The 26,516-nt window shown below is 36.3% G+C and overlaps 1 protein-coding gene across 3 annotated transcripts in view; it reads right to left on the reverse strand.

Moving 5' to 3' along the window:
* Window positions 1-26,516, reverse strand: part of EEA1 (early endosome antigen 1) — a 143,717-nt gene that overhangs the window by 39,144 nt on the left and 78,057 nt on the right. For all 3 annotated transcript variants that reach the window (XM_027774335.1, XM_027774334.1, XM_006154829.3), the window contains 4 exons: window positions 19,530-19,679; window positions 18,455-18,574; window positions 11,186-11,389; window positions 8,715-8,915 (listed from right to left, as the gene is read on the reverse strand). In XM_027774335.1, the coding sequence (XP_027630136.1) occupies window positions 8,715-8,915; window positions 11,186-11,389; window positions 18,455-18,574; window positions 19,530-19,679 (675 nt within the window). The remainder of the gene's footprint in view (window positions 1-8,714; window positions 8,916-11,185; window positions 11,390-18,454; window positions 18,575-19,529; window positions 19,680-26,516) is intronic.

Genomic DNA, 26,516 nt, shown 5'->3' on the forward strand with positions numbered 1-26,516 from the left:
CATCAGCTGAAGTTGCTATTGTAAGTAGTTAGATTACTTATGATATTGTGTGATCAACGAAATGGTGGGAGAAAAGGAATTGAAGATAATTGTAGACAGCAGAGATAGTGTAATAAGAGAGTGAAATGGGGCAGAGGGTCAGACATAGGGTAAAAAACATATATATATGAAAGTAGTAATGGAATTTTATGGATGATAACATGCATGATTAAGACACTATGCAGTTTACTCTAGAGGGGAAACCACATTTAGTATGTTGTGATGATGCTCAGGGAATGAATGTAAATTTAAAAAAAAATTCAGAGAAAAAAATACTAAAACTGTTACCAAAATTTAAAGAAAAAACTGTGTATTTGATGACCACAGTAAGCTATATAGCCCCAGCTAGGTACCATTTTATAGTATGTTCATTCTACTCACTGAGGTTTATGCCTAAAGTCAGACATGGGTTCTTGTGTATGTAAATATCAGCTGTGCTTGCTATTGCAAATATTTAGACAAATTAAGTTCATTAGCAAATCAATTAAATGGGGGGGATAGGCATAGAAAGCAAACAGGGATAACAGAGACAATGGGAGGAGGGTTGGACAGGGCAGAGGGTTAGGGATAGGGAATCAAGGATGGCAAAAAAAGAGAAAAAACTCAAAATATATAAGACATAAGAAATGGAAAATTGTTTGTTGATAACACATATGTTGATGTACTTGATTGAGCCAACAGACAATGTATTTTGGATGAAAAATTCATTTTGTATACTGTAATGATGTATAGCATATTAATGTTAAAAAATAAAAACAAATATAAAAAAAAAGACAATAGAAAGACCAAAAAAGGAAACCAAGATGACAGATTTGACGGTTTAAAAGTTATGAAGGCGGGACCAGCAGTTAGCATAATGGCTATATCGCTGAACTCCCATGTAGTCGACTGAGGTTTGAGTCCAGACCCAGTGGCTTAAAAACTCACGTGAGGCGAATGTGCATGCGTGCCCAAGATCCTGAGAGGAGAATGGAGGAGAAGGGATGGAAAAAAAAATAAAAAGAAAAGATGTGTGTCTCCAGCAGAGCCCCAGTTCCATTTCCAGCCCCCTGGCAAAATTGTGTGCTGCGCTAGTGTGTGGTGCATGACTTTTTCTTTATTATCCTTAATACTCTTTTCTTCCCTCTTATATTGTCCTCTCCTTCTCATCTTCCACCTTATCAGAGGGACTAGACAGGTCTAGAATCACAGTTCTGAAATACCCTAGTATTTTAAGGCTCCCTGGGGTCCTCCCTTTTACTAACCACCTGAGAAAAAGGAGATACTGCTCTTCAGACTCCTGAATAGAAGACTCCTCTTGAGATCACATTGCTAAACACAACAGAAGAGAGACACTGGCACACATCAGTCCATAGCAACATGGAAACACACTTGCTCCTAATCGAAGAAACATTCTCCTAAAAGGTATTCCAAAGGGAATACATCTCCCAATGGCTAAAGTAGAAGAACCTCAGGTCTGAATAAACCAGGAAATATGTCTCCATTGAAAGAACACAGTAACTTCCCTCCATCTCTTGAAAAAATAGAGGAAGTTACCAAAGTGTCAGAGAAAGAATTTAGAACATTCATCATGACAAAATTCTATGAGTTGGAACAGAAAAGAGATAGTGAACTACAGGAGATTAGTAAGTCCTTCCACGATATGAAAGAAGAAATGCACACTCTAAGAAAGAATCCGATGGAACTATTAGAGATGAAGTCTGTAATACCAGAAATCAAATGCTCTCTCGAAAGTATTAAAAGTCGATGAGACCATGCTGAAGATCAAATCTCTGATATATAAGATAAAACCTCTGACCTAGATAAAAACACCAAAAAGATAGATAAAATAATTTAAAAAAAACAAGGATAATATACGAGAAATACTAAATTCCATTAAATGTCCAAACATCTGAATAAATGTATCCCAGAAGGTGAAGAAACTAATAAGGACATGGAAAATCTATTCCATGAAATCCTGGAAGAAAATTTCCCAAGTCTAGAGAAGCACTCAAACATCCAGACCCAAGAAATACAAAGGATCCTAAGTAGAATCAACCCAAGAAGATCTTCCCCAAGGCACATCTTAGCCAGACTGGCCAAGATCACAGATAAAGACAAGATACTAAAACTGGCCAGAGAGAAATGACAAGTAACTTACAAAGGTCATCCCATCAGGCTAAGACCGAACCTCTCAACGGAAACAATGCAAGCAAGAAAAGAATGGGAAGACGTATTGAAAGTGTTAAGAGAGAAACTATTTCAACCAAGATTATTATATCCTGCAAGATTATCCTTCATATGGGGAAAAAAGATCAGAATCTTTTCAGACAAACAAAACCTAAAAGAATTTGCCAACACCAGACCAGCTCTTTAAGAAATCCTGAAGATAGTACTATTCCAGGAAAACTAAAGAATAAACAACCAGAAATAAAGGAATAAAAGGCAACCAAGACAATGGCCAACTTAAACGTTGGCACAAGTCTGGAAATATCAAGAGACACGGACTGGCTGAGGATAAAAAAAAAAAAAACAGAAACCCTCTATCTGATGCCTACAGGAAACCCACCTCATGGATAAAGACATACATAGACTGAAAGTGAAGGTTTGGAAAAAGGTTTACCATGCAAATGGGAATCAAAAAAGAGCTGGAGTCGTGATACTAATTTCTGACAAAATAAACTTTAAAACAAAAACTATTCAAAGAGACAAAGAAGGGCACTATATTGTAGTAAAAGGGTCAATCAATCAAGAAGATATAATGCTTATAAATATCTATGCACCTAATATAGGAGCACCCAAATATGTGAAGAAAAGACTGTTAGACCAAAAAGGTGATAGACTGCAACACACTAATTGTTGGAGACCTCAACATCCCATTATCCCTTCTGGTCAGATCATCTAGACAAAGAAATAGGTAAAGAGATAAAGAATCTGGGAACCAGCAGTTATGGCTATGTTGCTGGACTCCCACGTAGTCGACCGCGGTTCGCGTCCTGGACCCGGTGGCTTAAAACTCACACCGGACGCGTGTGCGTGCGTGCCCAAGATCCCAAGAGGAGAATGGAGGAGAAGGGACTGCAGCATGACCATCCCCACTGGGGGGTGATTTCTCACTTTCTGTCTCTATGTCTCTCTCTGTCGGTCTGGTGAGTGCACGCGCCCTATAGCGAAAAAAACCTCTCTCAAAAAAAAAAAAAAAACAGAGAGAGATAAAGAATCTAAATGATACCACAAATCAAGTGAACTTAACAGACATCCAAAAACCACAAGACACATTTTTTTCTCACCCCCACATGGAACCTTTTCAAAGATTGACCACGTGATAGGGCACAAGGCAAGCCTCTACAGATTCAAAGGTGTAGAAACTATATCCAGCATCATCTCTGACCATGATGAAATTAAACTTGATTTTAATTTCAAGCGAAATCCTCAAAAATATTAAAATACATGGAAACTAAATAACCTACTCCTGAATGACTTCACAACTACTAAAGAAATTAAGACTGAAATAAAAAGATTCATGGAAGCCAATGACAATGAAGACACAAGTCTCCGTAATCCTTAGGGCACTGCAAAAGAGGGAAGTCATAAGAGGGAAGTTCATAGCAATTAATACACATAAGAAGAAGATGGAAAGGAGGCAAATGGATCACCTAACATCGTGCCTCAGAGCACTGGAAAAGCAACAGCCAAAAAATCAAGGAAAATAAAGATAAAAGCAGAAATAAATTAAATAGAAAACAAACGAACTCTACAGAAAATAAATGAAAGTAAAAGCTGGTTCTCTGGAAAGATAAACAAAATCAGTACATGATTAGTGAGACTTATTAAGAAGAAGAGAGAAAGGAACTAAGAAGAAGAGAGAAAGGAACTAGGTAAATCAAATCTGCAATGAAGCAGGCAATATAACAACAGACAGAGAAGAAATACAGAACATCATTAGAGGATACTATGAACAACTGTATGCCAAGAAACAAGAAAATCCGGATAAGATGGACAAATTCCTGGATACATATAATCTACCAAGACTGAGCAAGGAAGAAGTAGAAAGTCTGAATAGGCCCATAACAATCCAGGAGATTAAATCAGTAATAAATAACCTCCAAACAAAGAAAAGCCCTGGTCCTGATGGCTTCACCTCTGAATTCTACAAAACTTTAAAACAAGAGTTAATCCCTATTCTACTCAAGTTATTTCAAAAGATCTAAAAGGGTGAATCTCTTCCTAATTCATTCTGTAAAGCTTTCATCACCCTTATCCTTAAAACAGATAATGACAGGACAAGGAAGGAAAAACTATAGACCAATATCTCTAATGAATACAGATGCAAAGATTCTCAACAAGATACTAGCAGATCATATCCAACAACTTATAATAAAGAGTTATTTATATAATAATGCCTACAATTAGGTAGGCATTATTCTAGGAATGCAAGGTTGGTTCAACATATGCAAAAGTATAAATGTAATACACCATTTTAACAGAAAGATATAAGCCATATGATCATATAGATTGATACAGAAAAAGCATTTGATAAGATACAACATCCCTTCATGATCAAGACTCTCAGCACTATTGGCATAGAAGGATCATTTCTCAACACAATAAAAACTTATCTATGAAAAACTCATAGTGAACATCATCCTGAATGGAGAAAAGCTGAAAGTTTTTCCACTAAAATCTGGTACAAGACAAGGATGTCCATTCTCTCCATTCCTTTTTGATATAGTACTGGAAGTCCTCGCCAATGCGATCAGAAAAGAGAATAAAATAAAAGGTATTCAGATAGGAAAAGAAGAGGTGAAACTCTATTTGCAGATGACATGATTGTATACATAGAAGACCCAATGGTATCCATTAAGAAATTCCTGGAAATAATATATGAATACAGCAAAGTTGCAGGATACAAAATCAATATACAGAAATCTATAGCATTTCTATATACGAAAAGCAGGCAGACTGAGTTAAAACTGAAAAAAAAAGTAATTCCATTTATGATAGCCACAAAAAGTATAAGATACCTAGGAATAGATCTAATCAAAGAAGTTAAAGACCTCCACAAGGAAAACAACAAGAAGCTAAAAAAGGAAATTGAAAATGGCACAAGAAAGTGGAAGGACATCCCATGTACCTGGATTGGAAGAATTAATGTAATCAAAATGGCAATTCTACCCAAATAAATCTACATATTTAATGCAATCCCAATCAAAGTACCAGACACATTTTTCACAGATCTAGAAAAGACAATCATAAAATTTGTCTGGAATCATAAGATAGCTTGTATTTACAAAACAATCCTGCACAAGAAGAGTGGAGTGGGCAGCATCTCACGCCCAGACCCAAAAATATACTACAAAGCTGTAGTAATCAAAACAGCATGGTACTGGCACAGAAACAGACAAGTGGACCAATGGAACAGAATAAAGTCCCCAGAAAAAAATTCCCAAACATACAATCAGCTGATTTTTGACAAAGGGTACTAGTCAATCCAATGGGAAAAAGAAAACCTCTTCAGCAAATGGTGCTGGAAAAACTGAATTTCTACCTGCAGAAAGATGAATCTGAACCCCTACCTCTCACCTTTGACAAAAATCAACTCGAGGTGGATCAAAGATATAAACCTAAGACCTCAAACTGTAAAACTGCTCCTGGAAAACACTGGGGAAACTCTGGGAAACATTGGAGTAGGCAAAGACTTCTTAAATAAGACCCCCAAAACACAGTTTATAATCCCTAAAATAGACAAGTGGGATTACATCAGATTAAGAAGTTTTTGCATGGCAAAAGACACAGTAATTAGTGTGAATCAACAACCCTCAGAATAGGAAAATATTTTTGTAAACTATGCATCAGATAAACACTGGTAACCAGAATACACAAGAAACTCAAGCAGCTGTCCTGAAAAAAAAGATGATCAATCCTATTAAAAGATGGGAGAATGATCTGGAAAAAAAAAAAAACACTTTCTGAGGATGATATATGAATAACCAAAAGACATATGAAAAAATGCTCAACATCTCTCATTGTAAGAGAGATACATATCAAAACCACAATGAGATACCACCTAACCCTAGTCAGAATAACTAAGATAAAAAATAATAATAATAAGTGCTGGCAGGAGTGTGGCAAAAGGGGAACTCTCATAAGAGAGTTATATTCCCATTGCTGGTGGGAATATAAACTGACCCAGTCACTGTGGAGAACAATTTGGAGATTTCTCAAAGATCTACAAATAGAACTACCATATGATCCAACAATCCCACTCCTTGGTATCTACCCAAAGGACAGAAGAATCTTCAGTCAGAAAAGTGCTTGCATATTGATATTTATTGCAGCATTATTCACAATTGCTAAGACATGGAACCAACTCAAATGCCCACGAACAGATGAATGGATTGAAAAAGTATGGCACATATACTCTCAGAATACCAAATGCCCATGAGCAGATGAATGGATTCAAAAACTGTAGCACATATACTCTATGGACTACTACTCAGCCATAAAAAACAAGACCCTGGCTTTTGACAGAAAGTGGACGAATATGGAAGATTTATTGCTTAGTAAAGCAAGCCAGACTATGAAGGAGAGACATCATATGTCTCCACTTAATATATACCGAGTATCCACCCTATGACAGAAACTGAATGACTACTATAGAAACACAGTAAATGGTTGTGAATACCAGATATAGTGTGGGAAGAGGGTGGGTGAAGGAGTAGAGTCTGAGGAAGGACATTAAGGAGAAAAATAGAGAGGCATAGCATTAACAGGACAAAGAAATGTGGTATTATCTATTGAAGATAACTTTACAGTATTATCAACTGGACTGGGGAGAAATGTACACATGTTAGAATGTTCACTTTGCAAGCTAAATAACGTGATTGAATGTATAAAAGAACTTGAAATAAAAGGAAAAGATACTAAACAAATGAAAACTGAAATAAACATATTCATGGAAACAAAAAAATAATAATAATCCTTGGAATTTGCTTGCTAGTAAGTTGATTCATGGCTGGCAGATACTAATTATCTTCAAGATAGAAACTGGTCAATGGCAAGACCAAGGCAGGATTAGAAGGATATGACTTTCTGTCCCATTCCCCATTTCTGGGGAGGTGAGAGAAGCCTTCATAAGAATCTTAAGGACAAGATTCAGAGAGTTTATGGATAGCTGAAAACATGGAAGCTTACAGGAAGATAAACAAGAAATTCACTGTTGCACAAGACAGTGGTACACCCCAGTCGATGGGGATGGATTTAAGTTCTTGCACTTTGGGCCCTTCCAGACCTTGCCCTATTTATTTTTTTACCTGGATGTTTGTTTCCTTTAAAATATCCTTTAGAATAAACTGGTAACCGTAAATGACCATAAATGTTTTCCTTAGTTTTCTAAGCCAATATAACAAAGTAATTAAACTTGAAGAGGTGAGGGTCATGGGAACCCTAACTTAATGAGGAATTCTGAAGGTCCAAACTTGTAATTGGTATCTAAAATGGGGGAGCAGTCTTGTGGGATTAAACACTCAACTTATGAGATGTGACCCTACCTGTAGGTAGATAAGGTCAGAACTGAATTAGATTAGAAGACATTGATTGAGTGCAGAACTAATTCCTTGGTGTGTGGGGAAAAGCCCCAACATATTCTGGGATCACAGTACTGATCTGTGTTATAAGATATGGATAGTAGGAAAAACTGAGTTTTTGTTTTTCTGACTCACTGCTATAGTCAGCCCTCCATATCCATGGGTTCCACATAATATTGAAAAACCAATAAAAAAAAGAAATAAAATAAAGAGTAATACAAATTAAAAAAATAATACCATATAACTATTTATATAGCATTACATTACATTAGGTATTCTAAGTAATCTAGAGATGATTTAAAGTATATCAGAGTATATGCACAGCTTATATGCAAAGTCTATGCCATGTTACATAAGAGATATAAGCATCAAAGGAATTTGGTATCCACAGTGGGTCCTGAAACCAGTCCCTCACAGACAGCTGAATGGATTTCTGAAAGAATATACTGCATATTAAAATATACATTGGTGGGACCAGCAGTTAGCGTAATGGCTATGTTGCTGAACTCCCATATAGTTGACTGTGGCTTGAGTCCCGGACCCTGTGGTTTAAACTCACACCAGGCACCTGTACCTGCATGCCCAAGATCCCGAGAGGAGAATGGAGGAGAAGGGATTGCGGCGTGACCATCCCCGCTAAGAGGTGATTTCTCACTTTCTGTCTCTTTGTCTTTCTGGCGAGCGCACATGCCCTATAGCAAAAAACACTCTCCAACAACAACAAAAAATATGTTGGTACCAAATAAGGCTAATTTTGTTTTAATCAAATGTTTAAAGGAAGGTAAGTAAAAAATATATGTTTAGCAGAGAAATTTAATGCTATAATAACAAACTAATTTGAACATCAGAAATAGGAATAGAGACTTGATTGAAACAAAGAAAAAGGAAAATATTTAGTGATTTCAAGTATAGTTTATGAGGAATGAGGAGAGGGAGGAGCTAACAGAAAACAAATTGTCTGGATATAACCTTTATCCAATAACTATTCCTAATTTTTCCCAATTAACATATAATGCAAATATATAGAAATAAATGGAACTTCAAACATTTGACAGTCTAAAATTGGTGCTTTAGTCACATAAATTCATTACATAGACTAATTCATTTTACCTGTATGTCAAGCTGTGAGACCTTCTCCTTGCTTTCATTTAATTGACTGTTCAATTCATTGACACTGGTTTCTAGGGAAAGGACACGGTCTTGTGCAGCTCTAAGGTGCACCTTTTGTTCTTGTACCTGGTCATGCAAATTCTCTTGGGCTTGTTTATGACTTTCCGACTGATTCTTCAGCTTCTCTGTTAGTTGAGTTACCTATTATATAAGAAGTCTCTAATAAAGAAGTTCACAAATATATAACAAACTAAAACATGTTTAAGCACCACGAGAATATCAAACTGTTCTATGATAGGTTATCTTCAATTATCTCAAGTAAAATAAGTCACATCTTTCCAAAAATAAGTAAACATAATATCTCAAATTATAAAAAACTATAACAAATTCAAAGATATATTATTTTAAGAGCATCTCTACTAAGCTATAATTTGCCTAAAACTCATCCAGTTTAAGTGTATAGTTTGAGACTGGATAAATGTTTCCACTTGTTTAACCATTTTCACAATTAACACAGAGACCACATCTATTATTCCAAAATGTTTCTTTCTGCCCTCCCTCATGTAGTTCCTGATAACCACTAATCTGAGTAGCAGAACTTCCTTAACTATTCTGGGTATTTCTGGATAGTCTGTCTTGGCTTTTATTTTTGGTAATGGCATTTTTTGAAGGACATACATTTTTTTTCCATTCAGATAAAATCTAAATCATCTGACATAAATCTAAATCATCTGACTTTTTTTTGATGTACTTGACTTGGAGTTCACTGAGGTTTTTGAATATGTAGATTTATATTTTTCAGTTTTCCAGCTATCATTTCTACAAATATTTTCTTCCTTCTTACCCTTCTATGACATTAGTTGTATATATTAGTCATATATATTCTACCTAATGTGTAACTTCTTATGGGTCATTTCCCCACTGTTTTTTACTTGCCAGCCTTTTTTCCTCTCTGTGTTTCATTTTGATCAAGTTCATTGTCTTCATGTTCACTGATACCATGTTCTAATGGGCTGTCAGAAAAGACGGACATATTTTTCTATGCATAAATGTGCCATGATTTTTCCAACAACTCAATATTTGCTTATTCTATGCTTTTTAGGGATTCCCCCAACCTGTACCACAGTCTAGAAAAACATCTCTGGCTCAAAGTTAGAGGATCAAAGGGTTCACTCACTTCTTTTCCTTCTCTCAGGGATAACAGTCCCGCACTGCTTTTGGTCCAATGTCTGCAAATAGTGGTTTTATACATATTTTCTACTTTTCTAGTTGTTTATGGTAGGCAGGTTATATAGGTACTTGTTACTTCAACATAGCCAGAAACAGAAGCATGTAGATTTAATTTAATTTACTCTTCTTAAAAAAAAAATGATGGGCTTTTCTGATATTTGTATGATAAGCAATGTCAAAGAGGAGCCTAAAAAGTTCCTTGTACTGATTTATCAAAACAAACTTTGAAATTTTGGGGGAAAAATCTGTTATGTTCTAATTTCCAAGTTAGACAAGTGAAATAACTTATTGACACTTTGTTTTAGATACCTTCTCATTTAGATAATAATCATTTTCTTTTTAGACAATTCTTCCCAAGAAAAACCTGTAACTTTTTTCAGTTTGAAAATGTATTCATCCAAATTGTATGAATTTTTTAAACTACTTATGAATGTTAGAACAATAAAGCAACTTAGCAAAATTATCAGCTATATACTGTCCTAAGCAACACATTACCAAAATGTAATTACCCATTAAGTCTGTACATTAACAAATAAACAGTAACACATTTGATTAGTACCTTTGAGAATATATTTTGTTATTCTTTTTTTAAACATTACAAAATGCCATGAGGCTTATGCATTATTTTCTTTTTATTTAGAAAGAGGTTTTGTTTGTTTGCTATAGGATGTGTATGCTCACCAGAGAGACAATGAGAGAAAGAGACAGAAAACGAGAAATTACCGTCTGGGGAGATGGTCATGTCACAGTCCCTTCTCTTCCATTCTCCTCTCAGAATTTTGGGTATGCACACATACACACCCAGCATGAGTTTTAAGCTGCCAGGTCCAGGACTCAAGCTGCAGTCAATTATGTGGGAGTCCAGAGACATAACCATTATGCCACCTGCTGGTCCCAGTTTAGGCTTTATTAATAACATCTCAACTGTGGTTCAAGTCCCCTACCCAGTGGCTTGAAAATCACCAGGCCACTGTGGGTGAATATCCAAAATCCCAAAAGGAGAATGGAGAATGCAATGGTATTGCAGCATGGCCATCCCCTGTGAAGAATGATTTCTCGCTCTCTGTCTCTCTGTCTCTGTCTTTCTGGTGAGTGTACATGCCCTATAGTAAAAATCTCTCTTCTTAAAAAAAAAAAAGAAAAAAGGAAGCCAGAATGAAGAATCATTTTTAAAAGTATTTAGTAAGATTTAATGTGATAAAAGTGAATTTTAGAAATAGAATACATTTTTACAAGCTTACTTGTTCCTGTAATGTATGGTTTTTCTCTTGTAATTGGTTAAGAACAGCAGTCTCTCCTTCACCAGCCTGAATTTTTGCATAAAGATCTTCTCTTTCCTTTTCTAGTAAAGAAATATTTTCTTTACTCTTCTGTAATAAGGCTTCAAGGTTCTGGATTTTTTGGTCCTTATCACCAATTTGTCGTAGTACTTGTTCCAAATCATTCTGTAAAGAATTTAAAACTACTTCTTTAAGGATAGAGAACTTAAAAAGTTATTCCTCAAACATAAAATGACTAATAATAAAATTTCTAGTCAAATTACATTTTAAATTAATTATTACATTTTAGCATAGCACATTTACTATGTATTTTACTATGTATTTTATAGTATATATCTATATTGTTGATAATATGCTAGAATTGAACAAAAACCCTTTAGCTAATCACATTTATTTCCCTACCACTGTAACCTCACCTCTTAAAACTCTTCTGATCCATTTAAGGCAAATGGGATTCATTGTTCTTTAATCACATCAGGCACATCCCCACCCTGGAGGCTTTGCACTAACTTTCTTTCTGCCTAGAACTCTTCCCTCACAGGGTCACATAGTTTACTCCCTTTATCTTCAAATGTTCCCTCAAACATCATCTTCTCAATTAGGCCTACCCAACCTTACATTCAAGATCATGGCCTTTCTCATTACTTTCTATCCTGGTTATTTTCTTCTTTCCATAGCACTTGTCTTCTAACACATTAAATAACTTATTTACTTTTCATGTTTATCTGCCTCTATTCACCCTACCCATTAGACTGTATGCTGCACAAGGGTGAAAATTTTTATCTGTTTTATTCATTGATGTATCCAAGATATCTGATACACATGTTCTAAAATATTCATTGAATGAACAGAAAAATAAAGTATTGCACCATAGCATACATACACTTTCACAGGCTCACTTCAGTACTCCAATAGAACTCTTGAATTCATAGATCAAGGGATGCCTTTTCTCTTACTTTACCAAGAACCTTAATGTTACACAGAGCACAGTGCAATAACCCATCCAAACAGTGCCCATGAGCTTTGTCAAGCTTTCTGATCCACAGCCTTTGCCACTGCCTCAATTATTTTACGAACCAGGGCCTCTACCCAGAACAAGGTTCTAACCAGCCCCTCTGAAAACTTTACAGTAGTCCTTATCTCCATGCTGAGACAGAGCCAGCAAACACCTGGTACTTTCAATGATTGGTGCCAATATTAAAACATTCGAGATCAACACTTTCAAACATTTTTTGTGCTTCTAAGTTTCAATCACAAAACGATAAAAGGCAACCTACCCTCTCTGCTCTCACCTAGTGTCTCTGTCACCAATAACCTCTCTTCACAGGCCATTAATCTTCTGGAACCACATTTCCAGACCTAAAGTTTTTTCCATAATAGTAATTCCGTTTTCCAGTTTTAATTGAAATTTGGTTTTCCCTCAATAGATGCCAATATTCACACCTTTTTCTATTCAGTGGCAAGCAGAGGAGGCTGACTTTTTTGTTTTTTGGTTTTTCTTTTGTTTTTTATTGTCATTACTCTCTCCCTCAGGTAAAAAGTTTCCATGTGCTTTGGGGAGTGTGTCATTTACTTATTCTACACTCTACTCTTTGTTGCTATCATCTAAAAATCCCTACCTCATTCACTGAAGGCTTGAGACCTGATTTAGTCTTTCTCTCAATCCCAATTTCTGCAAATTTCCTGGGAAATACAAAATATATAGAGAATTAAGAGCATAACCTCAGCATTAATATTATCTTAATTCCTGGACTTCCACATTTCAATGACTTATACAGGATCTTGTAATCACATGAAATTGTTCCAGCAAAAAAAATTCCAACTGTCCTACTCTGTGACCACAACTTCCTTGCTGCCTTCCAATTTGATGATCTCATCTCTGCTCCTTGATGTCAGAGACTTTCATTTCTTTCTAGCTTATTCAGCATATGCCTGGCTTCTCTTCATGAACCTCATGGATATAAGCTCATCTTAACTATTCTTTCAACCACATTCTCCATTTCCTTTCACCCAAAATTTCCAAGACAGCCACCCTACCAAAAGTCCAATTCTAGATCAGTATTGCAATCTGCTTTCTCCAGTCCTACACTTCTAACCACTCTTAGAGTAAAATCTCAAACCTCCATAGACTGGTGTAACTACAAATGTCTGAATTCTAACCTCCATTACATAGTCAGAATTATCTCGTCAATCCTTTTATTTGAATGGGATCCTCATACAGTCCCCTCAATAACTACTTATAAGCTTCAATAGTCTCTCTTAAGTTTTCTTTTTGCCTTTTATTCAGCTATTACTAACTCCAACTTTACCTAGAAACATTGGATTTGTAAGAATGACATACGTAGATTTTTTCATCCTATAATATTTATATTTATGTTGGGGACCAGCGGTTGGCAGAATGGCTTTGTCGCTGGGCTCCCATGTAGTCAACCATGGTTCGAGTCCTGGACCCGATGGCTTCAACTCACACCAGGTGCATGTGCATGCATGCCCAAGATCCCGAGAGGAGAATGGAGGAGAAGGGATTGCAGCGTGGCCATCCCCCCTGGGGAGTGATTTCTCACTTTCTGTCTCTCTGCCTTTCTCTGTCTTTCTGGCAAGCGCATGCGGCCTATAGCAAAAACCTCTCAAAAAAAATTGCTTAGACTAAGACCATTATTAATTTTATCTGAATGTTGCATATAGTCTCTTAACTGATTCATTTCAGTTAAACCCATCCCATTCAAATCCATCTTTCACACAACTGCAAGAACAGTCTATTTCAAAGGCAAGCCCTTGGGACCAGCAGATGTTGTAATGGTTACATTGCTGGACTCCCACATGGATGACCATGGTTCAAGACCCAGACCTGGAGAACCAGCAGTTAGCGTAATGGCTATGTCACTGGACTCCCACGTAGTCGACCGCAGTTCGCGTCCCGGACGTGGTGGCTTAAAACTCATGTCGGGCGCGTATGCGTGCGTGCCCAAGATCCCGAGAGGAGAATGGAGGAGAAGGGATTGTGGCGTGACCATCCCCCCTGGGGGATGATTTCTTGCTTTCTGTCTCTATGTCTCTCTCTGTCTGTCTGGCCCCGCCCCCTTTAATAAAAATCTCTCCCTCAAAAAAAAAAAAAAAAAAAAAGACCCAGACCTAGAGGCTTTACACACATGCCAGGTGTACATGCAAGCATTCCCAAAAGTCCCGATAGGAGAATTGAGGAGAAATTGCAGGGTGACCATCCCCCCAGGGGATGATTTCTCACTTTTCGTCTCTCTGTCTCTCTCTTTCTCTCTGGCAAGCACATGTGCCCTAAAGCAAAAATATCTTTTTTAAAAAAAGAAAAAAGTGAAGCCTGCCATTGGTGTGGTGGTTAAGGCAGTGGTTAAGGTCAACTGCACTATTTGAGTCCTAGACCTGGCATACTGAAAAAACATGCCAAGAACATGTGCATGTGTACCCAAAATCCCAAGAGGAAAATGGAAAAGAAGGGACTGTGGCATAGCCATCCCCACCGAGGGCTTCGTTCTTATTCCCCACACCCATCCACCCCTGCCTCTGGCAAGTGCATGAACCTTATAGCAAATTTAAATCAATCAATCAATCTATCTATGGCATATAATTCTTTTTTTTTTTTTTGAGAGGTTTTTGCTACAGGGCATGTGTGCTCACCAGACAGAGAGAGACAGAGAGACAGAAAGTGAGAAATCACCCCCCAGGGGGGATGGCTACGCCGCAATCCCTTCTCCTCTATTCTCCTCTCGAGATCTTGGGCACGCATGCACATATGCCCGGCGTTGAGTTTTAAGCCACCGGGTCGGGGTTACAAACCGCGGCCGACTACATGGGAGTCCAGCGACACAGCCATTACGCTAACTGCTGGTCCCTATCTATGGCATATCATTCTTAATATCTTCACTACCTTTCCATCTTCAAGTATCAATGACACATAAGCTCTTCTATAAATTTACCCATGTCTTCTCTAACTAATCTTTAACTTATACTTGAAGCTCTAGCAAAGCCTAGTAGCTTTGGTATCCTTGCCCTTGTAACTTTTACCTGGAGTATACTTCTCACTATCACTATCTTTGTACCCAGAACTATTTATTCATCTTGTGACTCAGAACGTGACTTCTAAGTGTTCCATGACTGCTCTTTTCTAGACTGGACTAGATAACTGTCCTCTATGCTACAATGATAATATTACATAGACACACACACACCTAGAACTATACTCATTACATCTTTGTAATTCATTTTTAGGACTCTTCATTTTTTCATAAAAGACTTTGTCCTCTTGCCATCGTTTTCTTCTTCCCACACAGGGAACAAGAATTTTAGCTTACTGGAAAATGTAGAATAAGGAACAGCATGTTCAACTGAGCCCCTTGGTTTCCTCTCAGTTGAAGACAACCTGCCGATATGATGGTGAAAGGCTTTCATTTCCAGCTTTACCTGTAGCTAGATGAATATATTTAATTCTAGAGTATAAGAAAGTCTACATGACTACTGACCATAAGCAAAATTCTTATGCTAGCTTTACTAAGCCACTTCTTTCCTACTCTTTCAATAAAACCAATAAATAACATAGTGCTCAAGAGAAGCTGTATCCCACATGGCTACCATGGTTTGAATCCCCACCCCAGGTGGTCTAAAACCTGCTGGACATGTATGTTAATGCCCTGAATCTGACAGGCTGAACGACTGGAAGAAGGAATCACAACATGGCCAGACCCTGTAGAGGGGGTTCAATGCTCTCATTCTTACTCTCACATGCACACACCTGCACCCTATCATAAACAAGCCGAAAAAAATAAAACAATTTTTAATAAGTAAAATTCCTAGATTTATCTATATATATTCTATCAAAATTCTTTCTTCCCCTTCTCTCTTGAACAGTCTCCAATCAGGCTTTCGTCTCATCTTTTCTATTCAAACTGCCCTTATCAAGATCATCGATGATCACCATGTTGCCAAATCCGATAGGGTTCTCGGTCTTCATCTTGCTTAACCTGCATCCTTTCAATTGTCTAGGCCCAAATACTTGGAATTATCCTTAACATCTCTCTCAATATCTACATCATCTATCAGTAAATCAGCTTTATCTTTAAAATGTAACTAGAATCTGACCACTTCTCACTGACTACAGTTTCCATTTTGGTCCAAGCCACATCATTTCTTGTCAATACTAATACAGACAAGAGAAACTAGTTAATTTCTCTGCCTCTATTCATATGTCCTACAGTCTATTCTCTTTTTCTTTTTTTTAAGATTTTTACCATAGGATACCTGTCCTCACCAGAGAGAGAGATAGAGAGAGGGAAAATGAGAAATCACTTCCACAGCCCCCTTCCCACCAAGAGATGGCCATGACACAATCCTTTTTCCTCTATTCTCCTCTTTGGGCGGGCACACACACACACACACACAGCATGGTTTTTCAAACCACTCAAACTTAACAATCAGCCATGTGGAACCTAGTACCTCAACTACTACACCACCTCCTGGCCTCCTACAGTTTATTCTTAAACAGTAGCCAGAGTAAATCTATAAAATTATAGGTCAGATCATATCACTTCTTTGCTCAAAAACCTCAAATGACTTCTCACCTGACTCAGAATAAAATAAGTCCTTTAAATTACATATGAGACTATACATGTTCTGACCCCCTATAATCTTCATGATTATAGCCCTTTTAACTCTTTTATCATTCACACCATATCAGCCATTGACTTTCTATTATTCCACAGACATACTGCTGCCTTAGAACTTTTTCTTTTTTTTCTTTTGATAGAGAGAGACAGAGAGATCAAGAGGAAGTACCCTCCCAAATGGGCCATGGTCACATCACAGTCTCTTCTCCTCCATTTCACCATCATGTTGGGATTTGGGACATGTGTAAACACATATCTTTACTTGTTTTTCAAGCCTCTAGGGCTGAACTTGAATCATGTAGTCAGCCATATCTGGCTCCCTTAACCAGTAGGCCACAGGGATTTTTTAATGTCAAGTGCTCATGCTCTTCTCTGTAATATCTACAGGGCTCAAACTTTCTCTTACTTCAGGTCTTTAATCTTCTCAGAAAGGTCTTTCCTTGCAACCCAACCTAACGCTGCAGTCTCACCATCAGGCCCCCCAGATACTTCATTCTCTTTATCCCTCCTTTAGTCAGCTCCATAGTATTGATCACCATTTAAAACACTATATATGTTGCCTCCTTACCTCAGTTTTATTTGCCTCCCTTACTAAGCTACAGGAAAGCAGATACTTTTATCTGTTTTATATGCTGCCACATTCACAAAATCATTCTTTGGCTTAGAGTAAACATTTATTGACTCAAAATTTAAAAATATGAATCCAATATTTTGATCTCTATCATCCTTACCGTCATGCTACTTTTCAAACTCAGATAGGAAAGAGAGGAGTATTATTTCCTCCAACAAACTCCAACTTTGTTTCTATGCACACACCATTAAATTGTCATTTCCTAGAGGACACTGTCTCTTTATTCTCACTACTGAGTATTGTTCCTGATACATAGTGCTCAATAATACTCAGTGCATTAATAGAAGAATGAAGGAAAAAATTAGTATCAGAGTCAAAATAATTCCAGACATTTGGGCACCCTCTCCTCACTGTAATATAATAAACACTTAACTCTTTAAAACTCTTCTAAACTATACTGTAGAAGCTGCATAAATTTAATCCTATCAATTATATTCTCTACATATCTATAATTTTTTCAATGTCTAGGTGATGGCTAAAAGCAGAAAAAGATATGACTAGCAAACACTAAATTCTATTGTAGGCAATATAAAATGTTCTTTATATTGTATAAATGTTCAATATAAAATGTTCATTACAGGGCTAATTGAATCACAAAATTTTATTTGAACATTTTAAATTTTACATAAGTTATTTTAATAAGTAATAATTCACTATTACTAAATAATAACAATTTAGATGAATATAAGTTTATTGAATAAATACATGTAATAAATTTATCTATGAAAGAAATTTAATAAATGTCAATAAATATTTTATACAACTGTATAACAGATAAAGAATAATTTAAAACTACTTTAGAAACACTTTCAACAGAATTATCAAAAGTATTTTATGATTATCCAGATTTTGAAAATGATCAAAATCCCATATAATCAAGTAGTTGACATTATCTAGTAGTGTCATAATGAAAGAACAATGATTTCGTTAATTTGTGTCCTAAAGGCTAATAATTCAAACATTTACCTGAGCTTCTCGAAGTTTTGCTGTGGTGCTTTGTTGAAGAGCTTGTTGCTCTTGATGCTGTTGCTTTGTTTTATCTAATTGATGTTGCAATTCTGTGGAATTTGTTACTTTTTCCTTCAACTTAAAAAAAAAAATTAAGCCTGTCAGTTAACATAAAGGCATAATGTTATCATTCACAAATATCTGGTATTCAATTCTCCAGTCTGAACAGAAACATAAATTCAGACAAAGTATAAAGTCAATTTTAAAAGCAACATCTCATAAATAGATATTTTGCAGAATCTTAATCTCATGATGAAGAAATCAATCTATAAGAAAGGATTCTCAGCCTAAAAAGAAAGCAAACCTTTTTCCAAGTTGTTATTTAGTTTATTGTTATTTTTATATATTAATATAAACAAAATTAATTACATACAAATTATTTGTAATAATAAGCTAAAGTACACTATTGGCATTTTTTTATAATAGTCATAGTAATCACTTACTGGAAAAATATATCAATAGGATAATTTAAAATATTCTAAATTTAGTTCTAAAAAAATGTATTGTAGTAGCTTCTGATTTTACCCTGAATTTCAATTTCAATAAAAGATAAAATTTAATGGTAACTATTACTTTATCCATATAAGTATTGTTTTAACAATTGCAACTTTAAGGAGAATAGCATCCAATCATATGTTTAATTTAAAAAAAATCTTTAGATGCAAGCTCAAAGTTTATATGTACCAACTACATGCCATTAACGGTCCTCACTAACTTAATTTTTTTCACTGTTTCATTAGTAATTGTCCTTCCTGGGTAAAAAGACTACAGCAGTCTGACAGCAGCTCACCCCTAAGAATTTTTCTTGCCTAAAGCTAAAACAGTTTTCCTTTTGCATTTTTGTTGAGAACTTTGGAAAATTCAATCAAAACAGAATGCCCTAATGTAGTTAATAAGTAGCATTCTTCTGTTGGAAATAAATAAATAAAATTTCAAAATATTTAAAAGATTGAAGAAATATAATAATAGCTATTAAGATGCCTCAAATCCATCCATTCATATGCTGATAGATTCATTTGAAATACTAGTATACCTGTTCCTCTAAACGCGAAAGTTTGAGTTGCAGATCAGCCACTTGTTGTTCTTTATCCATCAACTTTTCACTTGAAAGCTGTCTCTGTTCCTTCAGCCTACCATGAGCTTCCCCAAGTTGGCGCTCTGTCTCCAGAAGTTTGTTATGTAACTTTAAAAAGAAAAAACAAAATGAAAAACACTGTACACATGCATGAACATAAACATACACACACACACACGTTACTACATACTTGCCAATCAATGTTTATTTTCACCTATATATGTACAATATCTTAATGTTCATGATCTTGGGGAAACCTAAGACCTTACTAGTAGTTTTAACTGCAGCAGATCATTTTAATTACATAAATTATAATGAATCACAGAAATTCTGGTTAAGTTTCACAGTTTTAGGTTTTGCTTTATTGCTCTCTCTCAAAAAAAAAAAAAAATACGGGGTGGACTCTCATAAACTTAAAATCAGGATACTCAGGGCATACTCAGACCTACTCCACAGTATTTTTTAAAGTTCCCCAGTGATTCTTGTTGGTTTTCCATAGTAAAGAATCACCACAGTTGACTTACATTTGGGTATTGGGTAGAGACAAAGCATTCCCAAGTCCTCAAATTGGTACATCTAAATAAAATAGAGTAAACTATTACATTAAAAAAATGTTAGATAACCCTCATTCATTAACTTTAAAAATGCCATCAGTGAAAACCAGAAGAGAAATTTGCCCCAAGGCTAAGAACCATCATTTTCTCTAATACCACCATAAGTAACAGTTGTGGGGTTTTTTTTCCCCCTAGGGGAAAGGAGAGGAGTAAGAGAGGAGTATTCTTTTTTTCTTTTTTCACCCAGCTTGCTTCAGTGACCCAAAGAAGGTAATGCAAGTATGGCCATCATTGAGAAGAAAGCCACGGAAGACCAAAAATCCCAAGGCAGAGATTACTCTAACTGTGCCCACTGCACTGAGGGTGTAACAGGAGGATAAAGGTGCTATGGCTGCTCCCCAAAGAAAGTCAGAGAATGATTGTGCTGTGCCCCTTGCCAAAGTAGCCACCAAAGCAGGTCCTCCTGTTCTTTTCTCGGTACAGACTAAAGATGATGTTTATGAAGCTTTTATCAAAGAGATGGAAGGGCTGCTGTGAGTGCTTTTGATGCCAGACCAGGCTTTTGCTCACAATAGTCCTTCTTGGAAAAGAAGCTCTTATTAAATTTAGTTGAAAGAGCTATTTCCACTGCCAGGGTATTTTCTAATTTCAGTTCAAGGAATATCTTGAAATTTAGCCTTGTTCAGAATTTACTAAATACAGGGAGGTATATTCATTAAATAGATTGGCTACTGAAGCAGTGCTGCTAACATCCATTCCTTTCACACCACCATTTTCACCCTGTTTCTTCCCCTTCTCTTGCTCTTTAGAAATTTGTGATCAGGGGAACTTAGCTATTTCATTATTTTGACTCTCTGCTGTGCTGATGGCAACACATAGAGATTTCTGAAAAACCAGTTTATTTCATCTTGCCTTTCCTGTTTGATTTATTTTTAATATTTCCCTGTAAATATTTGTAATATTTTACTTATAGTATAATGGATCACAATGTCATTTCCTAATACAAATCAGAAGAAGAAAATGTACAATTCTTTGATCACAGTTTTTTCCCACTGGCCTAAACTTTGTTTCAAGGAAAAATAAATAAATAAATGTTCTACATCAAGATGTTTTTAAAAAAGGGAAAAGTTTGTATTAATTTCAGAATTACTATACAAGTACTGGAAGTATAAAGCAAGGAGCTCCGTGGAGATAAGAATTCACGGCATTTGGCAAAGGGCTTACATACAAAGAACACTCCTGCACACCAGCCTCATAACATATAAAATCAAATACCTGTACTTCAGTAAAATCACACTTAATAACAAACATTCTATATAATTGTTGTCGATCAAAATTTCTCATGCTTGGGAACCAGCAGTTAGCATAATGGCTATGTCGCTGGACTCCCACATAGTCGACCGTGGTTCGCGTCCCGGACCTGGTAGCTTAAAACTCACGCCGGGCGCGTGTGCATGCGTGCCCAAGATCCCAAGAGGAGAATGGAGGAGAAGGGATTGCGGCGTGACCATCCCCCCTGGGGGGTGATTTCTCGCTTTCTGTCTCTACGTCTCTCTCTGTCTGGCAAGCTTATGCGCCATATAGCGAAAACCTCTCCAAAAAAAAAAAAAATTTCTCATGCTAAATCTAAAAATATTAACAACCTATTATAGTGTTTATATTTTCTGTACTCTATACCTTATACACATATAAACATATACCTATTATTTTTCTACTCATATTTCTCCATAAAAACTGGTAACAGTTCTAAGAAAACTAGATAACCCACTATTTTCTTAAGAAATTAAACAATCTGTGACTTTCAGAATATTCTTTTCTTTTTTTCATTTCTGTTTTTACTACAAGGCATGGGTATACTCACTGGCGAGAAGGGGAGAGATTGGTGGGGAGAAAGACTACACCACCTGGCTAACCCTTACTCTTAACACTGATCTCTCACAAATAGACATCACACATGACTAGTTCTTAACTTAATGAATAAAAAATCTCTTAAAATCATTGTTAGTACATAATCAGGCAATATTTAGTTTTAAGAAAGTTCAGAACTACTTGTCAAAAGGCAGTACCTCAAAAAGCAGTTTTAGGACCAGTCTATGACACGGTAGTGAAGGTAGCTGGATCCCACATGGCTAATACTGTGATTCCAGTTCTGGACCCAGTGGTTTGAGGAACACTCTAGGTGTGTATGTGTTCAAGCCAAAAATCCCAAAAGGAGAGAAAAATGAGGGAGATGGAATTGTGGCATGACCATTCTCCAAAAGAGGTAATTTCTCACTTTTCTTTTCTCTCTGTCTCTCTAGCTAGCACATATGCCCTCTAGAAAAATTAAAAGAAAAAAAAAGTTTTCAATTTCAGCTGCACAGTCCACAGAGAATACTTTCAATATACCAATGCAAGATTTATGCCAGATATTCTTATTTAACTAGATCAAGAGTGATGCCTTGATGGTCATTTTTAAACCTTATAAGTGATTCTAAAAAACTGAGAAACACAGAATTAAAGATAATTTTTATTCTCAAATGAAGACTTGTGAAGACTTATTTTTTTAAAAAAAGATGTGTGGGACCAGCAGATGGTGTAATCGTTACGTAACTGCACTCCCATGTAGTCAACGACAGTTCAAGTCCTGGACCCAGGAGGGCATATGTGCATGCATGCCCAAGATTCCAAGAGGAGAATGGAGGAGAAGGGATTGTGGAGAGGCCATCTCCCCTGGGGGTGATTTCTCACTTTCTGTCTCTCTGTCTCTGTTGAGCACACGCGCCCTATAGCAAAAATCTCTCTCTGGGGGAGGGGTGAAGATGTGTACTATAAATAACTTTGTCAATCATTAATGTGTGACTCCTAAAAAATTCTTGATCTCTAATAAAGAAATGAATCTCAAACTAGAGCTGCCTAAGTGTGGAAGCAGGCCAAAGTCACTTAAACAACTATGCCTATATCATTCTAGAATAAATGTTTTAACAAACAAAAGAGGTTAAATTAAGGGTAAAAATAATACATATTTGAATTATTAATAGAATGGTCTATCCTAAGTCATACTTTAAGATATGCATACATAAGTACAACCGATCCTCATTGTCTGTGGGGGGACTGGTTCCTGGACCTCTTGCAGTTCCCAAAGTATGCAGATGTTCAAATCCCTTCTATAAAATGGTATGGTGTTTGCATATAACCTATGAACATTCTCCTTTATCCTTCCAATCATCTCTAGATTATTTACAATACCTAATAAAATGTAAATGTTATGTAAATAGTTATTATGTTCTATTATTCAGAGACAAATCTATACATGTTCATGGGGCCAAGAATTGGCACAGCAATAATACAAATGGACCCACTTGAGAGAGGTTGAGAGTTTGCATCTAGGTACCTCTCTGGGCTGAGACCGAGATTGGATTACAACATGAAGACTCTGTTGGAGGTACGTGTGTGTGTGTGTGTGTGTGTGTGTGTGTGTGTGTGTGTGTATCTATCTGTCTCTCTCATAGGAGGAGTAAATAAATAAACTTTTTAAAGTCTGTGCATGTTCAGTACAGGGGCAACTACCATAAGCTTAACAACACAGCATATAATTCATGCTTGATTGAATCCACAGATGTAGAACCTACAGAAAGAAAGTTGACTGTATGTTCTCTAATAAATTCAGTTTTCAGAAACTGACATAATTCTTCATTATCTTCCCAATAATATTTACTGAATGTCAGGCCGTATTCTAAATACTATCATAAACACTAATTTAATATTTGTAGCAACTCTATTTAAAAAGTTCCATTATTATTCTCATTTTATAGATGAGCAAACTGAGGTACAAACTAAATAACTCATCCAAAATCACACAGCTTGTAGGCCACAGTAATGGAAACCAGGCTGTTGGTCCGTAAGTCTATGCTTATAAACTAGCATGTTATTAGACAGCATGTCAGATAATTTTCTTAATTAAATTGATAACACCTAATTTCAATTATGTAGCAAATCCTTACCTGCATCTCTGTGACTATTTTGTACTTATGAACACAAATATAAAGAATATAGACTACTTTGCTTTTAAGTTATTTTTTGATGATTTCCAGCTACCTAATTTTGTCAACACTAGAATCGGTGATAATAAAGTAAGGGGAACCAGCAGATGGTATAGTGGTTACATTGGTGGGCACTCACACGGACAACCACAGTTGCATCCCAGACCTGGTGGCTTCAAAATCACGCCGGGCACACGTGCATGCATGCCCAAGATCCCAGGAGGATAATTGAGAAGATATTATGGCATGGCCATTGCCTATCTTTCTGTCTCTCTCTCTCTCTCTCTCTCTGGTGAGTACACGTGCCCTATTAACAAAAAACCTCTCTCAAAAATAAATAAATAAATAAATAAATAAATAAAAGAATAAGAAGAGCAAATCAAACCCAGTTCATGCTTACATTCTTTGAAGATATTAAAAACAATCTAAATATGAGGCTTGCTTTCATTCTTCTAATAAATATTTATTGAAAGCCCTGAGTATAGAGCATGTAATAAAACAAATTTCTTGCATTACGGAGTCCACAGTCCAGTTGCAATGGTAAAAAGTACACAAGTAAACAAAACTAATTATACAATGTAAAGTGCTATAACGAAGATGAAGACAATACAGCTTGCTGAGATTAAAAAAAGAACTCAGGAGATATGAAAAACAAGCTATTTAAAATAGTGGTCCTAAAAGGCTTATTGAAAAAAATGACACCTGAATCAGCTTTGTGAAGAATGCAAATCAAGTACTCTAAGAAGAACCAAACATAAGCAAAGGAGCTAAGGCAGAAACAGCCTGAAGTGAGGGTGTGCTTGAGGAACTAGAAAGAGATCAACATGGCTTCAAAGTAGAATGCTATAAATTTGAAAACCTGGTAGGGGCTGTACTATACAAGCAGAGGTTTACTTGCCAAAGTAAGAAATTTGAATGCAATTCAAAGTGTAATGCAAAGTCATTAGAGGGTGTTAAGCAAGATTAAAAAAATAAAAAAAAAAGAAGATACCCTTCATGTTTTAAAAAGGCATCTCTACCTTAGGAATGTGGAGTGGATTAAGGAAGTCACTAGAAGAAAAACGTGTAAGAAGGCTAATACAAGTCAAGGTGAGGAATGATAATAGCTTAGATTAAGGGTGGTGCATTGTAGATGGAGAGAAATGGAAGGGTTTGAGATGTGTTCTAAAAGTAGAGTCCAGACAGCATGCTGAAAGAAAGAAGATAAATGGTATCACTTCCAGGTCTTCTGCTCTCTTTATTTTTGTACTATGACTAAACCAATCATACATTCAAGTCTTACTGAATAGAAAAATTCCTAATGCCCCTTTACTTCCCATAACATAAAACCCACATTCCTCTCAGCCTACCATTTAAGAAGTCACACTATGCTCTTTCCAGTCATAACAGCCCACTCCTATTATTCATACCCTATCCTAAAAGAAAATCAGTGTATCTTCCTGGTTCTTAAACACTTTCCTGCTGCTAATTTGCTCTCATTAATCCCTCTGACTGGAAGGTTCTCCACTTTCAAATTATCACTTGTCAAAACCTATCCTATATTCACAATTTTAGGCATCACCTCTCACACCTCTCACTCTTTTCCTGATCATATAACTATAAAATAATTGCACAAGGTGAAGTAATATAGGGGCAAGAAAAACATAGACGCCTCTTCCAAATTCCCATAATATATGGGACCTTTTCATTATAATAATCATAATCTTCATTATAGGATAATACTTACCTTACCTTGTCTATGAGTTCTACATAACCATTAAAGGTAGGTGCTATTTCCTGTTTATTTCTATAACCTCTAACAAATGAGTCATAGTGTCTTTTAGAAAGCATAAACACCCAATTTGTTTATCTGAACTGAAATATGAACATATAATTGCTAATGTCCCTAAGCTTCTTCCACTATGAATGTCTGCATTTATTTTACTGCCTTTTTTTTTTTTTTTTTGGAGAGGTTTTCACTATAGGCCGCGTGCGCTCGCCAGACAGACAGAGACATAGAGACAGAAAGCGAGAAATCACCCCCCGGGGGGATGGTCACGCTGCAATCCCTTCTCCTCCGTTCTCCTCTCGGGACCTTGGGCATGCACGCACACGTGCCCAGCATGAGTTTTAAGCCACCGGGTCCGGGATGCAAACCACAATAGACTACGTGAGAGTCCAGCGACATAGCCATTATGCTAACTGCTGGTTCCCAATGTCTGCATTTATTCATTCACTCACTAAAACATTTGTTGATTAATAGAAAAGTGCCAAGTAGTAAGGACAAAAGTGAATAAGGCATGGTTTTTGTACCAAAACAATTCAGAATCTAGTGAAGTCTGACATAAACTATGATGATATACTGTAATGTGATAAGTAAAATAATCAAG

Source organism: Tupaia chinensis, unplaced genomic scaffold (genome assembly GCF_000334495.1).
Source record: "Tupaia chinensis unplaced genomic scaffold, TupChi_1.0 Scaffold000423_1, whole genome shotgun sequence".
Classification (NCBI taxonomy): Eukaryota; Metazoa; Chordata; class Mammalia; order Scandentia; family Tupaiidae; genus Tupaia; species Tupaia belangeri.